This window comes from Perognathus longimembris, chromosome 28 (assembly GCF_023159225.1).
Source record: "Perognathus longimembris pacificus isolate PPM17 chromosome 28, ASM2315922v1, whole genome shotgun sequence".
Taxonomy (NCBI): Eukaryota; Metazoa; Chordata; class Mammalia; order Rodentia; family Heteromyidae; genus Perognathus; species Perognathus longimembris.
The window spans coordinates 107,013,562-107,029,532 of NC_063188.1; the positions used below are offsets into that span (position 1 = coordinate 107,013,562).

Genomic DNA, 15,971 nt, shown 5'->3' on the forward strand with positions numbered 1-15,971 from the left:
TGAGAAAAGGAATCATACACAGAGTAGACAAAGCGGAATCAGGAAAATGACATACATTGTCACAAAACAAGGTGTACTCCTTCCATTTTCATCATCAAATACACCTTCTTCTTTTTTTTTTTTTTTTGGCCAGTCCTGGGCCTTGGACTCAGGGCCTGAGCACTGTCCCTGGCTTCTTCCCGCTCAAGGCTAGCACTCTGCCACTTGAGCCACAGCGCCACTTCTGGCCGTTTTCTGTATATGTGGTGCTGGGGAATCGAACCTAGGGCCTCGTGTATCCGAGGCAGGCACTCTTGCCACTAGGCTATATCCCCAGCCCCAAATACACCTTCTTGACGTAGACTACTAGGAATCAATATGTTTGATACTTGGTATAGATTACAAATACCCAAGAAATTAACAGTGAAGTAGGTCAACTGTACATGTAATGTAGTCATTTATATGGTTCAGCTGTGTTTTATTTTTTTAAAAAAGGGTATAGGGATTTCTGTGCTTTTGCTGGCCTTGCCTTAAAAAATGCTTTTTTTCAACCAGCAAAAGCAAGGAGCATTGTGTTCTAGAAGGATAGAGAGGCACACGTGGGCTCACCAAAGCCAAGACATCATCAGAGTCAGCCGGGCACTGAAAGAATCCAGCTATTAAAGAAGCATTTGTGTACTGACAGCTGGAAGCTAACGTCATTACAAATTAAACAAAAACCAGGTGGAAGAAAGAACACTATCAGGCAGCTGCTAATTTAATATGGAGAGAAATAAACACATTACCACTTATTGACATTATGTTCCTTTGTACAGTTACCTAACTTTTTTATTACTTTAGTTTCCACATCATAAATTGGGAACAATGAAACTGTCCACATAAAAAAGTTCCAAGAGACAGACTATACAGACATGATTAGATGGGATCTAAGAAGAATTCAGGCACTTTCTATAAATAATAGGGTTCCTGTACATGAGCCACCAGAAAGAAAAGAAAAGCTTAAAAGAAGATTTCATTCAAAATAGTAACAAATCAATGATTCCATTAAACCCATATGCACACATATAAACACAAGGGAAAGAAATCAAAATGTCAACAGACTATTTTCTCTAATATATCAATTAGAATATATATATATATCTTTAAAATAAAAGTATATACCTACATATAGTTTTGTAAAACACAAAAATGAGACAAAACCTCTCCAAAAATGTTAACAGGGGCTGGGCTTAGTGGATTAGTGGTAGAGTGCTTGCTTAGCATGCATGAAACCCTGGGTTCGATCCCTCAGCACCACATAAACAGAAAAAGCTGGAAATGGTGCTGTGGCTCAAATGGCAGAGTGCTAGCCTTGAACAAAAGGAGCCAGGGACAGTGCTCAGGTCCTGAGTTCAAGACCCAGAACTAGTAAAAAAGTTTTTAAAAGTTAACAGTATATTTTTCTAGGAAAAAAACTGTTCTCCTCTTTCTCCAAGTGGTTTTTTCTTGCCTTTTGTTTAATTTTTAAAAATCTGCTCTATTATCTATCTACTATAATTCATGTTTTCATTTTTCACCTCCCCTGTGCTATGTTTCATGAAGCCTTCTTCAGCTGATTTTTTTTAACTTTGGTAACTCAGATCCTACAGTCAGTTTGGCTGGGGCCTACTCAGAGCAGTTCCTCCCCCTGGCCTCTGCTGGAAGGGCCTTTCCCTGCATTCTGGACATTCAGTGATACTATATGAGCTACAAATTGGTGACTCAGCTAACTGGTAGGCTAAGAATGTGAGCAAAATGTTCCAAGGCCAGCCTGGGCAGAAAAGTCAAGACCCTGCTTTTCAACCCATGGCTGGGCATAGTGGTATGCTCTTGTTATCCTAGCCACATGGAGCACTGGCAGTGAGAGGATTGTGGTTTAAGGCCAGATGAGGTAGGAAAGTTTATAAAATCTTGTCACTTCTCATAGCTGGCCATAGTGACACCCACTGCCTAAAAGATGGACTTCAGTAAGCCACAGTGGCTCAAAAGAAGCTTAAGTCCTCCCCAAATGTTCACTGGGAAAATGTTGTGCTAATCAGATTGATAACATCAAAGAGACTCTGGATAGCTTCAAGTTATGGTCAATGCTTAAAATGCCATCCTGCTAAACAAAAATTTCACAATTTAAAAAAAAAATTACAAGATTGCAGAGATTAGTGTTCCCTAAACAATGAAAGAGATGTAATACTTTATCACTGAAAGAAGAACATGGCCTTAAAAATGTTCCGATAAAAGAAAAGAAACATCTCAAGCTGAAAGTCCTTCATCCCTATCAGAAGTAAGTATTCTTTATCTCGCCCACAACCCTGTTCTCACAGGGGAGGGAACTGGCAGTTACCCTGTGCCTCTATGGCAAGGACCAGCCAAGTATAGCTTGTGAGTCAAATCTGCCCACGGCCTGTTTTTGTACATCCAAAGAGCTAAGGATGGGTTTCTCCATTTAGATGTGATTGGAATAAAAGAAGAACAATATTTTGTGACATCTAAACGGTGTGTACAATTCCTAGTTCAGTAAGTATAAATAAAGTTTTATTGCAACACAATCATACCAATTCTCTTACACAATGGCTATGGTAGCTTCTATAATAAAAGGGAAATGCTGAGCTAGAGCAACAGATTGTCCAATAGTCTGCAAACCTCCAAATATTTGACATTTGTCTCCTTTGAGAAAGTTTGTCCTTTAGTGTATTATATGCTAAGTACTTCATAAGTAGTAACTAATAATCTCAAGTTATATAAAAGGAAAATAAATTTAAAAAGTTTAAGTAACTAACAAAGAGCAAACAAGTACTGGACTATGAACCTGAATCCATTTCATACCAGACCTCAGAATACTTTAGTGCATTTTTTTATTATTTTGCTAGTCCTGGGTCTTGAACTCTGGGCCTGGGTGCTATCTTTGAGCTTCTTTGTGCACAGGGATAGCACTCTATCACAACTGAGCCACAGCACCACTTCTGGCTTTTTCTGAGTCTCAGGAACTTTCCATCCCTGGGCTGGTTTCAAGCTACAATCCTCAGATTTTTAGCCTCCTTTGTAGGTAGGATTGCAGGCATGAGCCACCAGTTGCTGGGCTTGAAAGAAGATTTTAAGATGGTTCAAGGTCTCAAGATTTTTCTGGACTTCTTTGTAGGTGCTTCTAAGGACAGAAACTACAAAGAACTTCATTGCTTCATGAGATGTCATAGGCAAAAAAATCTGTTACTGTTTTACGTCATTCAGCTTGTCAGAAACACTAGGAACCTAATACACCCAGCTATGAGTCTTTCTCTTCAACTAGTGTTTGCCAATATCATGTGATTTGATTTCCCGAGCTGCCATATGTACTGTCTCTCAAATGTTATCCCATCCTTGACTCTGGGTGGTACATAATCAAAATGTTCTCTCTTCCACTAGCAGTTAAGCTGGGAAAGTCATGGAACATGTGTGCAATTTGGAAAATGCAGCGAAATGGATAATGATAATAAAAATGGTAAGCTAGAATTAGTGACTCATGCTTATAATCCTAGCTACTCAGGAGGCTGAACCTTGGAGGACTGAAGTTTGAAGCCAATGCAGGCAGATAAGTCCGTGAGACTCCTCCATCTGCCATATAAACAGCAAAATGCTGGGCTGGAGTCATTACTCAAGTAGTAGAGCACCAGCTGAGCAAGTAAGCTGAGCAAGCTGGTATCAGCAAAGCAAACCACACCCACAGCCTCCCCCCCAACAACAACAGAGGAAGGAAGGAAGGAAGGAAGGAAGGAAGGAAGGAAGGAAGGAAGGAAGGGAGGGAGGGAGGGAGGGAGGGAGAAAAAACTGGTAAACAGCTAGTTCTACAAAATGGACAGAGCCACTTGGGTCTTTAGAAATTTTAGGGCTTTTCTTGCTAGCACAGTGGCTGGGGACAAGGCCGGCAATTAGAGGCTATAAGCTGGTGGGTAATCACACTTCATGCTATGCAATAGACAAGGGACAGGTGCACTAGTTTCTTTACTACATAGACTTCATTATGAATAAAAATAAGAAACTAGTTAGAACCTACAACCTTGGACAAAAGAGGCAAGAGAGAATAGGATAAATGCCAAGAAGAAATGCTGTATCTGAATATTTCTATCTGTTAAGAGGCATTTAAAGTTACTAATTGCTCAATTGTGGAAAAGGGCTGTAATAAGAGAAAAAAAATGTTCTACAAAAATAGAATTAAGTATCTTAGGACCAAACACAAAATGAAAAACCTATCAGAAATAAAATAACTTCATTAAAATTATAGTCACACAATGTGAGAAGATACAATTATCAAGAATCTCTTTTCCAAATACAAAGCCTAATATTAAAAAAACTGAATTAAAAGAAATAGTCACAGCTGGGCGCTGGTGGTTCACACCTGTAATACTAGCTACTCAGGAGGCTGAGATCTGAGGAACACAGTTCGAAGCCAGCCTGGGCAGGAAAGTCAATGAGACTCTTATCTCTAATAAACTACTCAGAAAAAGCTGGAAGTGGCTCTGTGGCTCAAGTAGTAGAGCGTTAGCCTTGGGCACAAAGAGGCTCAGAGATAGCACCCAGACCCTAAGTTAAAGCCCCAGGACTGAAAAAAAAAAAAACCAAACACAAAAACACAAAGAAATAGTCACACAGTGTGAAAATTTACTAAGGAAAAAGTGGTAGCAAAGTCTCCTTTATGACACAGACAAGGATGTACACACTAAAATATCTTAGAAGAGCACACAGACAGGCAGAAGAGCTAAGTCAGACCACACTGTTGGGATGAAATTTCCAAGCAACTAAAAATACCATCTCAAACTTGAGAATCTTGTCTAAAATAAAAGAAGCTGTCTAAATAACAAGGGAGGATGTGGCTTCATAGCAGCATATGTGATCGACAGTGTGGGCTGCCTACCAGCTCCAAAGTGACAGACGCATCAGTGGTACAGGCATGGTTGGTGTCCTCAAAGGATCATGTGCTAGAAGCATGGGCTCCCATCGTGGCAATGTGGAGGTGGTGAAACTTTACAAACTGGGGCCTACAGCCAGGCAAAACTTCACAAGACCCCAATCTCAACAGGCAAAACTGGGCCTGGTGGCGCATATCTGTCGTCTCAGCTATAGGGGAAGTATAAATAGGAGGACTGTGGTTGAGGCCAGCATAAAGCAACACCCAATCTCCTTTTATCACGTGTGCAGGAACAGGAGCCTTTTTTTTGGTCCATTGTAAGGCTTGAACTCAGGGCCTGGGTCCTGTCCCTGAGCTTTTGCACTCATTACTTTGAGCCATAGCGCCACTTCTGGTTTTCTAGTGGTTACTTGGAGATAAGACTCATGGACTTTCCTGCCCAGGCTGGCTTTGAACAACGATCCTAAAATCTCAGCCTTCTGTGTTGCTAGGATTACAGGTGTGAGCCAGTGGCAGCTGGCTCCCACATCTTGATCTCAGATATTTGACTTGTGAACTTGTGAAAAAATAAATTCCTGTTCTTTTTATCTACCAGGTTTAAGATAACTTGTTTTAGCTGTACTAGCAAACAATCTCATTCCAATTCCTCTCAATCTCCAACTTGTTATGTATCTTGAAGGCTAAGACCAACTAAATGTTCTTCAACTTCTCAAGGAGACTTACAGACCCTCCTCTAACGCTAATGTTGGTAAAAATAATATTGAACCAATACTGACTCTGTTCTTATTATAAAGTTAAAACAGGTTAACAATATTGTGTTTAATCAAACTTTTTATTTTGGGAGAATCATAGGTTCACATACGGTTATAGGTAAAAACAGCAGAAATCAGCTGGGTCCTTCACTCAGCATCTCCATGGTAACAAGCTGCAAACCTGTAGCATAATATGACAACTAGAATTCTGACACAGATACATCCTTTGGATGTTTCCCAGTTTAACTTGTACTCATTAAAGGGGTATGTGTGCATGTCCACACATGAAAGCAACTAATCTTTATCCACCACCACAAATACATACAATACCATCATGATATGGATGATAATGGTATTCGGTTTTGTCAACTCAGGCATGTGCAAAGCACAAATGGGAAGATCACAATCCAGGCTGGCCCAAGCATAAGGCAAGAGACCTTACTGTGAGAAATAACCAAAGCAAAAGGGCTTAGTATAGTGGCTCAAATGGTAGAGCACCTACCTAGTTCAAATCCCAGTACCACCAAACAAATCAAAAGGAGAGAGGAAAGCCATCACTTCCCAGATAGTCTAATCAAGGTGGCAGGTGAGAAGCCCTGGTGACCCAGAGCAGGTTTATAGGACAGGACACACCTCTCCTACCTTATCCTTTTTGTCTTGCCGGGCATATGGGAAACACGGGATCACGGCAGTCACCCGAGAAGATGAGGCAATCTTGCATGCGTTGATCATGATGAGCAGTTCCATGAGGTTGTCATTAATTTCTCCACAGCCACTCTGGATGATGTAGACATCTTCCCCTCTTACACTTTCACCAATCTCAACGCTAGCGATTAAAAAATGGCATCATAAATATTAAAGACATCTATCCTGTGTCCCAAGGGCTGAAACTACACCAAGTTTACTGATCTAAAAGGTCCAATGCTAAGTCTGAGCATGAAGTCACTCTCATGACTGTAACTTACTAGAGAACACAAGAAACTCAGCAAAGGGGAAAGGCATGTGAGGGGAAGCTGGGAAAAACCCACATGTGAGTCTCCCTCTATCTCCTTCCAGGAAGTAACAGAAATCCAACTCAATGCCTCCAGTAGTGAGTTGTGGCAACTCAAGCCCAGTGTTGCCCTTTAGGACCCAGGGTTTTTCTTAAGCGCTGGTCACACAGGTAGCCTTTGCCTAATGAGTATCAAAATCTGCGATTCCCAGGCAAGTATTCAGCATAAATCATTTTGTTCTGCAGTTGATAGTAGTTGACCTGCATCTGTAATTCTGGCTATTTAAGAGGTGGAGATTTGGCAGATCATGGTTCTAGGCCAGCCTGAACAAAATGTTAATGAGATACTGTCTCAGTCAATAGGCTGGACACAGCAATGTGTGCTTGTAACTATGTGGGAGGCGTAAGCAGGAGAATCAAGGTTGAAAGTTGGAGGTTGAAGGCTGGCCCCACTGAAGAACATGGATCCTATCTGAAAAATAACTAAGGCCACAAAGGACTGATATGTTTCTTCAAGTGGTAGAATACCTGCCTACCTAGCACAAAATCCTGAGTTCAAGCCCTAGTATTGGTGCGTGTGTGTGTGTGTATGTGTGCGCACACACACACATACACATTTTACCAATGTTGAGCCATTCTTATCAAGGAATGATGCAAACTGTGTTCCAATCTTGCTATGTTAACTTGTGTTTCTGTAAATTAGGATGGTTTCAGGGTTTTTCAGAAAATTACCATATATGAATATTGCTTTAAAATTCAAATCATTCAATAAGGTTTATAACAAATAGCCTGGAGGTGATCAATTTCAAGTTTTGATGTGCTTCTTAGCTATCTAAGGCTCCAAGTCTTGCTGTCTTGAGTTGAAATTTTGAGCAACACTCACTGCCTTGGCATTAGTGAAGGAGAATGTCATAGCACATCTTTTCTGTTCTCTCATGTCCCTCTCCTATTCCCATCTAAGTCTCACACTCACGCTATAGATTTCACAGCTACCATCCCAACTGAGTAAATGATGTGCCGAGCAATGGAGCCAACTCCAACCACTATGTCCTGCCACACACATGTAGTTGGTCTGTGTGTTACTTTCTTTTGCTGGCCTAAAGTTTCTAAGTACTCCATTGCAATTCTACTGCGAACCCTTGACTAACGATTGAACATTTCCAATTGTGTTTCATCATCCTGCAGCTGGCCCGCCCCGCGGGAGCCGGCTGACCTGCTTCATCTTCTGCCTGTGCCCAGCTGTGGCCCGGGGATTCCCATCACTTCTCTTCCGCACGCCATTTCCCATTTTCTGATGTGCTTCCTTGCTTGGCTGCTTGGCACCCTCCTGTAGCTTCTTGAGAAGCCGTGAGTCCAGGCTAACTTTTGGACAACTACATAATCTGGACAGTTCTGTAATTGTACATGGAGAATTTTCTTATTCAACAGGAGAAAAATCCCTGATAAGGAAAAGCAAAAGGGCCATGTCCTTCAGAGCACTGTGGAGTAAAGAAGATAGCCAGCTTTGCTACAACACAAGCTTTGAAAAGGTAAACTTGTTCTAATACTTTTAGATTTGAAACAATAAAAGCACTGTGTGAATTTTGTTTCTGCCCAATCTCTTATCTGGAGATAGAGTGTAGAAAAGGAAGGCTGAAGATGCACTTCAGTGTTCAAGCACAAAGGAAAGAAGGGGAGTAAAGGGAAGAGATAGGGAGGGGAGGCAAGGAAAGGGATGGGAAAATGCAAGAATGGAGCACACAAGGACAATGACCAACACTTGTCCATCTGGGGTCCCCAACAGCCTCATGATCTCAGAGGACCCTTCTTTTATCATGTAATAAGATCTCAGAAGTAGCACTCTTTCTGAGGCTCACTTCCACAAGCAAAGGCAAGGTCCCCTGTTTGCTGTATAGTTACACATCATTTAAAGTACATAAGATATATTTTTTTGTTAGGACACTGAGGAAGTTTTTCAATGCTGTACCTAAGTCTTATAAGTTCTATTTTCTTTTTATTTGAGACAGAGGCTCATTAGATTTTGCACTTTGATCCCGAAATTGATCCAGAACCTCAAACTTGAGATCCTCCTGTCCTAGACTCCAAAGTGCTGATTATAGGTGTGTACCACTATGCCTGGCATACCCTGTGGCTTTTAATTACATAATTTGCATAGTATGGTAATTTTTAGGAATCCATATGTCACATTACAGCGGCACTGGCTATAAGCAAACTCATCTAAAAATAAAATATAAGGAATTCACATGTGAGGCACGTGAATAATTATCCTTCTTTTCTCCAACTACCAGAAACCAATGGGATCCAATGAAGTTATTTGATTTAAAAGGCCAAGTTAATAATTAATAAAAATCTAAAAACAAACCAACATTTGAGATGCCACATAGTCTATGTAAATGAACAGATGCTTATATTCAACTGGAAAGAGTATAAATGAAAGACAGCAATGAACTTCTTTAAGTTGATATGTTCTGCAATTGAGTTGGGATGAAATTACATTGTGTTTCTGCATGTTCTTTGCTATAGATATCAACAATTCACTGGCAATTGAGGATGAAAGCAGTAGAAAAATTTCCTTTGTGTGCCTTCTCCTATTTTGACTTCTTTGTAAACCTTCCATAAAGTGTTGAGTGAAGCTAAATATAGTATACCCTCGGGGTGACAAAATACAGTGCACAGCGTGTGTGTGTGTGTATGTGTGTGTGTGTGTGTGTGTGTGTGTGTGTGTGTGTGTGTATGCCAGTCCTGGGGCTTGAACTCAGGCCCTGAGCACTGTGCCTGTTCTTTATTGCTCCAGATTAGCAGTCTACCATTTGAGTTTCAAGTCTATTTCTGTATTTTCTTTTTTGGTAGTTAATTAAGGATAAGAGTCACCCCGACTTTCTTACCTGGGCTGACTTTGAGTGGTGAGCCTCTGATCTCAGCTTCCTGAGTAGCTAGGATTATAAGTATGAGCCACTGGAACCTACCATACAGCCAGTTTTCCTTATGGCCACCAGCCAGAAATGGTGTTGTAGGCAGAAAAATGCCCCACCCTGATATTTATACCCTAATCCTTTGAATATATTAGACTATATAAGAAAGGGGACTGTATTGGCAGGTAGAATTATGGATATTAAACAGATAGCCTTAAGACAAGAAATTAGACTGGAATATTTAAACTGGCACCATGTAAAATGGAAGAGGACACAAAAGAGATCTGAGCCAGGTGGCAGTGGTGGGTCATGCCTGTAATCTTTGTTACTCAGGAGGCCGAGACTTTGAGTTCAAAGCCAACCTGGGCAGGAAAGTCCACAAGAGTCTTATCTCCAATTATCCAGTAAAAAAAAAAATAAAAGTAGAAGTAGAGCTATGGCTCAAGTGGCAGAGGACCAGCCTTGAGTGAAAAAGCTAAGGAAGAATTCCCAGGCTGTGAATCCAAGCCCAAGTACTAGCACAACAAAAGAGATCAAAGGCAGAACAAGTGATCAGTGAGGCACTGGAGCCAGAGGAAGGAACCAAGAACCCAGGAATGTGTGCTATCTTCAAAAACTGGAAAAGGCTAGGGAATGGATTAGTCACGAGTGCGTCAGGCCGGAGTACAGCTGTAGAGCCATGAAAGCCTTCAAACTTTTAGAACTGTAAGATACAGCAGCGACAGAGACTCCATATAGTCAGTCAACAGTGCCTAAAATATTTATGAGCTGGCCCTTTACAGAAAGTTTCTCAATTCCTAGTCTTATAAGTGTTTATCTCACTAGGTTAGATTTTTGTCTTGTTTTGTTCTGCCTTCCTTAGGAACAGAAATCTGTCTAGGAGTAGCAGTCCATGGAGGGGAGAGTTCCAAAGCCCGCCTGGTTTCTACACAGAAATAAGATCTCTCTTGGGCTGGATCCTAGGTCTTTCAAATCATGTGGCTAGAAGAATGCATGCAACTTGCAGTCAGCCAAAGGATCCTTTCTGATCCCCAAACAAGGAGGCTGAAGCATGGAACTTACTCAACAATGAGTGGCTGCAGCAATTAAAGATGGCCACGGGTTCTTTAACAGTTTTTCCATTAAGAAAGAGGGTCTAAATCTACTTCCCTCAAATCTGGAAGTATTCTCACTTGAGCAAGAGAACATTAAAACAAATGATATGCTAACTTCCAAACTCAAGCCTTAACAAAGCAGTAGCTGCTTCTTGTCTTGGGAAACACCCCTGTGGGAACTCAGCTTCCATGCTGGAAGGAAGTCCAAGCAACCCTAAGGAGAGGTGTACTAGAAGAGGAACCAAGTTCCTATCTAGCCTTCCATGTAAAAGCTGGTAAAAATCATGTGAGTGAGTAACCTTCGAAATGGATCCTCCAGCCTTTGTGCTCACCATAGCTGGCTACCACTGTAAAGACCCAAACCTTCTGTGCCCAGCCCTGCTCAAATCACACATTTTGTAGCAAAATGAACAATTATCAGTTTAAAACATTTACTTCTGCAGTATTTGTTTCATGAAAAACACTAGTGCCTTGGGTCCTTCAGTACAGCTAAGAACATGAGCAGCAGGTTAAGTGACCAGACTAAACTGGTACAGAGACCTCCTGAATGCTGGCCTAGGAGGTCAGGAATTTCTGGCACCTGTAGGAAGCTGGAGTAGATTTTACCCTGCATATCTGTAATGATGGGAAGGAAAAAGTTGGAGTTGGGAAGGTAAAAACTGGAGGCTCTGATTACTGATATCTGATTAAGTAGCACATATGAGAATATACAAGGACTAAAGGACTGATGATAGGAGAGAACAACCGGTCTTGGCTCAATGAGAGAGTGCAAAAGAGATCTCACAGGTGAATTGAGTCAACTTTCTCTTCTGTTTGCCTTCCTGTTTCTCTCCTCTGTGGGACCACACAGTATAAATGGATTATTAGCACAGTATCTGAAACAGAGATAATTGTTCATCAAAATCAACTTCCATCCCTGTATAGTTAGTTCATGGGAAAAGTCAGGAAGTTCAAAACATAAAATACAGCTCTATAAGCAATTCTCAGGCTCCAGGCTAAGTTGATTTTTCAAGATTTTATGACTTCTCATTTCAAGTGTGATTAAAAGATATTCAGAACCAATGAAAACTCAGTCTGCTTCAAGCCAAGTACTGGTTGTTAGGGCCTGTAATCCTAGCTACTTAGGAGGTTGAGATCTGAGGATTGCTAATTGAAGCCAGCCCAGGCAGGTGTCAGTGAGATTTATCTCCAATTAACCAGCAAACCTCAGAAGTAGAGTTGTGGCTCAGGTGGTACGAGTTCCAGCTCCGAGTGAAAAAGCTAAGGGACAGTGCCCTGGCCCTGCGTTCAGAACCCAGAAGCTGTGTCCAAACAAAGCTTGCTTTATATTGGAAATAAACATGACCGATCATACTTAAAAATTTGTGTGAATTTCATTTAAGCCTTTAGAGTGAGCAAAAACTGGTCTAAATCAGCCATGCTTTTAACAAAGGGCTGAGCCACATTGAGATCACAAGCAAAGACAATGTAATAATTGTTTTCAAAACCCACTGCACCTAGAATTTCTCCATAGAATGTTTCTATCAGATGATACATTTTGTGAAGCAACACTATTCTTTTGACTGGCAACATACTGTAACACTGAAACCTAGCTTAATGTTTCTCTTTAGTCTTTCCACCACTGTCCCCAATTTGTCAAACTCTACCAAGAAGTCCGTTAGCGTGACTTCTCCAGGCGGTAATAGCACCTGCCATCAACTCATGTTGTTTGGCGGAGCTACAATTTACCTCTTGCAATGAGTCTTATACCCTACAAACTAACTGGTCCAGGAAAAAACATAAAGCATCGTTGGCTTCAGTTGTAACACAACTCTTGCTATGAAACTTTTTTCCCTGGAAAGTTTTTCAGTTGTAGATATTAAAGCCTATGATGCATTTGAAGTTAACTTGTGTACATAGCAGAAAGTATGAATGGAAATTCCTTTTGTTTATGTTTTGTTTTACATATGGCTCTCCAACAGCTTCAACATGCTTTCTTAAAATTGTTCGTTGAACTAGAACTAAAGAGAGAAAAGTTATCGGGAATGGTGTACAGTTAGCTGTACTAAGCATATGGGCAGAGGGGAAAATGAGGCCAACTTGAAACTGGTCAAAGAGCTTTGTGGATTGGGGCAGGTGGAAGAAAGAACCCAAGGCCCAGCTTCTGAAGATGGCCATCTCCTGATCGCACTGAGCTCCACTGACCACGCGTTAAGGACTTGAAAACAGGTTGAATTTACACCCAACGAGAGCCTTTCAGCTGTGCACTGCTGAGTCCTAGAAATAACAAAGAAGCTGCAAGTCGTTCATCTTAGAGGTAGCAAACTTAGTGGAAGCCTAGGGGAGCCCGGCACGTGTGTCCCAAATTGGATTCTCTCGCGCCTTTAAACTTCTGTAACGGACAAGGCAAGTGCGGGGCACCTGGGGCGTCCTGGGAGTCACCCCGGGGAGCAGGAGGAAGCCTGATCCCGGGCCCACTGGACCAGACCCCGGGCACAGATCCCGGGCAGGCACGTTTGAAAGGTCCTCAGGTAAACAAGGGCACGGGATGTGTGCGGAAACTATTGTGTCACACACAGGTCTGGGGTTCAACTTGGCAGAGCAGGGACGGGAAACTGGGAGGGGGCCAAGCTCGTTCCTCCACCACTCCCGGCACGGATGCCTTTCCCGCCGGCGACATCCACAGTGTCGCCGGCGGTCAGTGACCACCCCGATGGTCGCCCTTCCGGACGGAGGACGTCAGGCGGCGCAACTCGAAGGCCCCGGACACCTTACGCCGGGCAGCGGAGGGTTAGTTCTGGGCACACACGCGAAAGCGGGGGCGGCAGGACGACACCCCCCCCCCCGACCTCTCCCCGGGCGCAGCCGCCGTGGCTCTGAGGCCGCATTGCCGCCGTCCCGCCCCGGAAGGGGAGCCCGGCGCCCGCGGAGGTGGCCCGAGCATGTCGGCCCCTGGCTCCGTCCCGGAGCCGTGCGCTCGAACCGGCACAGCACCCCACCTGGTCTCCTGGTTGCTGAACTTCTTGGTGACCACCTTGCCCAACTCCAGGCCCAAGCGATCGGCGACGCGCTGGGACAGGTCCTGGTGCGAGCTGCCGCTGAAGAGCACGATGTTAGGCATGGTGGTTCGTGGGTTGTGAGGGGCGCGCGGTGAAGGCGACAGCGACAACGACCGCGACACAGACGGCTGTTGCAGTTGCTGCTGCTGGAGCGGGAAAGCAAAGCGACGAGCCCCGGGTAAGGGGAGGAGCCAAAGGGGAGGGGCTGGGGGCGGGGCCGGAGGAGCTGCGGCTCTGGGGTGGAGCCGGTGGGCCCCGGGCGCTGCAGCTGCCCACACAGCTCTGGCAGTTGGATGGGGAGTTTGGGGTGTTCCTAAAGCACCCAGGTGCCCAAAGAACTTTCAGCTTTACTCTTGACCTTTCTGACCTGCCTCTCGGGTGACATACAATCAGCCAATAAACTCGGCACTGAAAGACAGAGACGAACAGGAAAGAATCCTGGAGATGTCTTTCAGCCAAGAGCGATCCTCTGACCCAGATCGCCCCAACTCCTTGGGAAGCCCTGGTGCTGACCTGCAGCAAGGCGGTGATGGTGGTGGTGGCATAACCCACCATTGAAACGCCAGGCCCAGAAATGCTTCCCCTCCCCCCGAAATCCTCTTCTTTTGGGTAGGTCTGTATTAACTCAGATATTTTAGAGTTTGAATTTTGTCCATAGAACTGAGGAGGCCACATGTCCACCGTCTGGGATTTGGGAGCTTATTAGAGTTATTCATATCCTTGAGACTTTTCATCCGGATCCTTATATTTTACCACTTTGGTTTACCATTTGCAGTGAAGGTTTCTTTTAAACTCCTGCAAATGTCTGCTCATCAAAACATTGCTGGAGACACCATTTCCAGTAGCATTTCTGCGCTTCTCTTTCTGCTTAGAAAGGTGTATGTGTTGTATTAGAAATATTATCATTGCAATAAAAAACTTGACCTGCAGTGGTTTATTATCTATACATAGTTGTGTGTACTAAATGATAATATTTCTTTCATTGACAGGCCATATATGCAAAAGTGGTCCCATAAGATTATTTTGCTTAGTGAAGTGGTTTTGGCTACCTTAGTTTTAAATACAGTCCATAATGTTCACACAAGGATGAAATTGCTGAAGGAGGCATTTCTCAGAACATAACCCAAATGTTAAGCAGCACATAGCTATACTTCATAATAAGTTAAATTAATTTACATACTCAATTACATGGCATTGATAGTTATTCTCATGCTCAAGCATATGTCTAAAACTTTTTGTCAATGAGGCTGCTAATATAATTTAAGTTAAACTCCCCAATAAAATTTCAACTGTAATTTTATGTTCTCAATGTTTCTCTCATAGATAAAATTGATTAATAATGGAATTCCTCTAAATATATACATACTCACCTCAGAGAGAAACTGGCTTTCTGTCAGCATTTCTCGATAATAAGTCCTATGAATTACAAAGTAGTATTAAGCCTCTAATCTCTGGGCTGATTAATGCATAGGGATTTGTAAGGTAGGATTGAACTGTGACTTGTAATGCACCATGCCCTTGATGCGACTGATGAGAAGCAATATTGACAGTGGAGTGACTATGAAAATGCTGTTGTTCAAAAGTTTGATGAGTTTCTATGTTTAAGTAGTCAGTGTAGACAAAGGGCTTTATTCCATTGCCATAGATGAACTCACTAATGACCTTCATCAAATATCTTCACAAGTGGGCTGGAAGAATTCTTGTAGTAAAGAGCATTTACCTAACATGCATGAAATCCTACATCCAATCGCCAGGACCACAAAAGAAAATAGTCATGAGTAATAGTACAGAATTATGGCAGCTGCTCCAGAGGTTTTCTGTGCAAACACACACTCTCTCAAGCCCCTTTTTCCTTGATCCACAAGAGCCACATTGTAGAGAAACCTTGACGTACAACAGTGTGATCAACCTCAGCACAGTTGACATTTGGCCTGGTAACTTTGTTGTAACTCTTTGTTGTGGGGCTGCATTGGGGAGATCCTTAGAAGGACCCCTAGTGTCTACATACTAGATGCTAGAAGCCCCTCTCTACCAGCTGGGATAACTCAGCATGTCCCGACATTGTCAAAAATCTGCCAGAAACCATCCCAGAGTTGGAGATGGAGTCTGAACTTTTCTGCCTAGCACTAAGCTTTAAAAATATTTTTGAAGTTTTTAGCATTCTTTTTTTGTACCAAGTCTTCAAATGCTGATGTACATTTTTGCCTATAACATATTATAATTTGGACTCATCATATTTAAAGTACTCAACTAGTAGGGTTTTTTTATTCCAATATTGTGATCACAGTTAACATATTTACTTGTCAGATGA

The 15,971-nt window shown here is 42.6% G+C and overlaps 1 protein-coding gene across 2 annotated transcripts in view; it reads right to left on the reverse strand.

Annotated features, from left to right (window-relative positions):
- Prps2 (phosphoribosyl pyrophosphate synthetase 2) overlaps window positions 1-13,836 on the reverse strand; it is a 29,398-nt gene extending 15,562 nt beyond the window's left edge. Inside the window, exons 1-2 of one of the 2 annotated variants that reach the window (XM_048335867.1) lie at window positions 13,601-13,836; window positions 6,259-6,451 (exon numbers count right to left, since the gene is read on the reverse strand). In XM_048335867.1, coding sequence (XP_048191824.1) covers window positions 6,259-6,451; window positions 13,601-13,722 — 315 coding nt within the window. In that variant the 5' untranslated portion in view covers window positions 13,723-13,836. The remainder of the gene's footprint in view (window positions 1-6,258; window positions 6,452-13,600) is intronic. The other variant, XM_048335868.1, reaches the window with a different exon arrangement.
- Window positions 13,837-15,971: the final 2,135 nt, after the last annotated feature.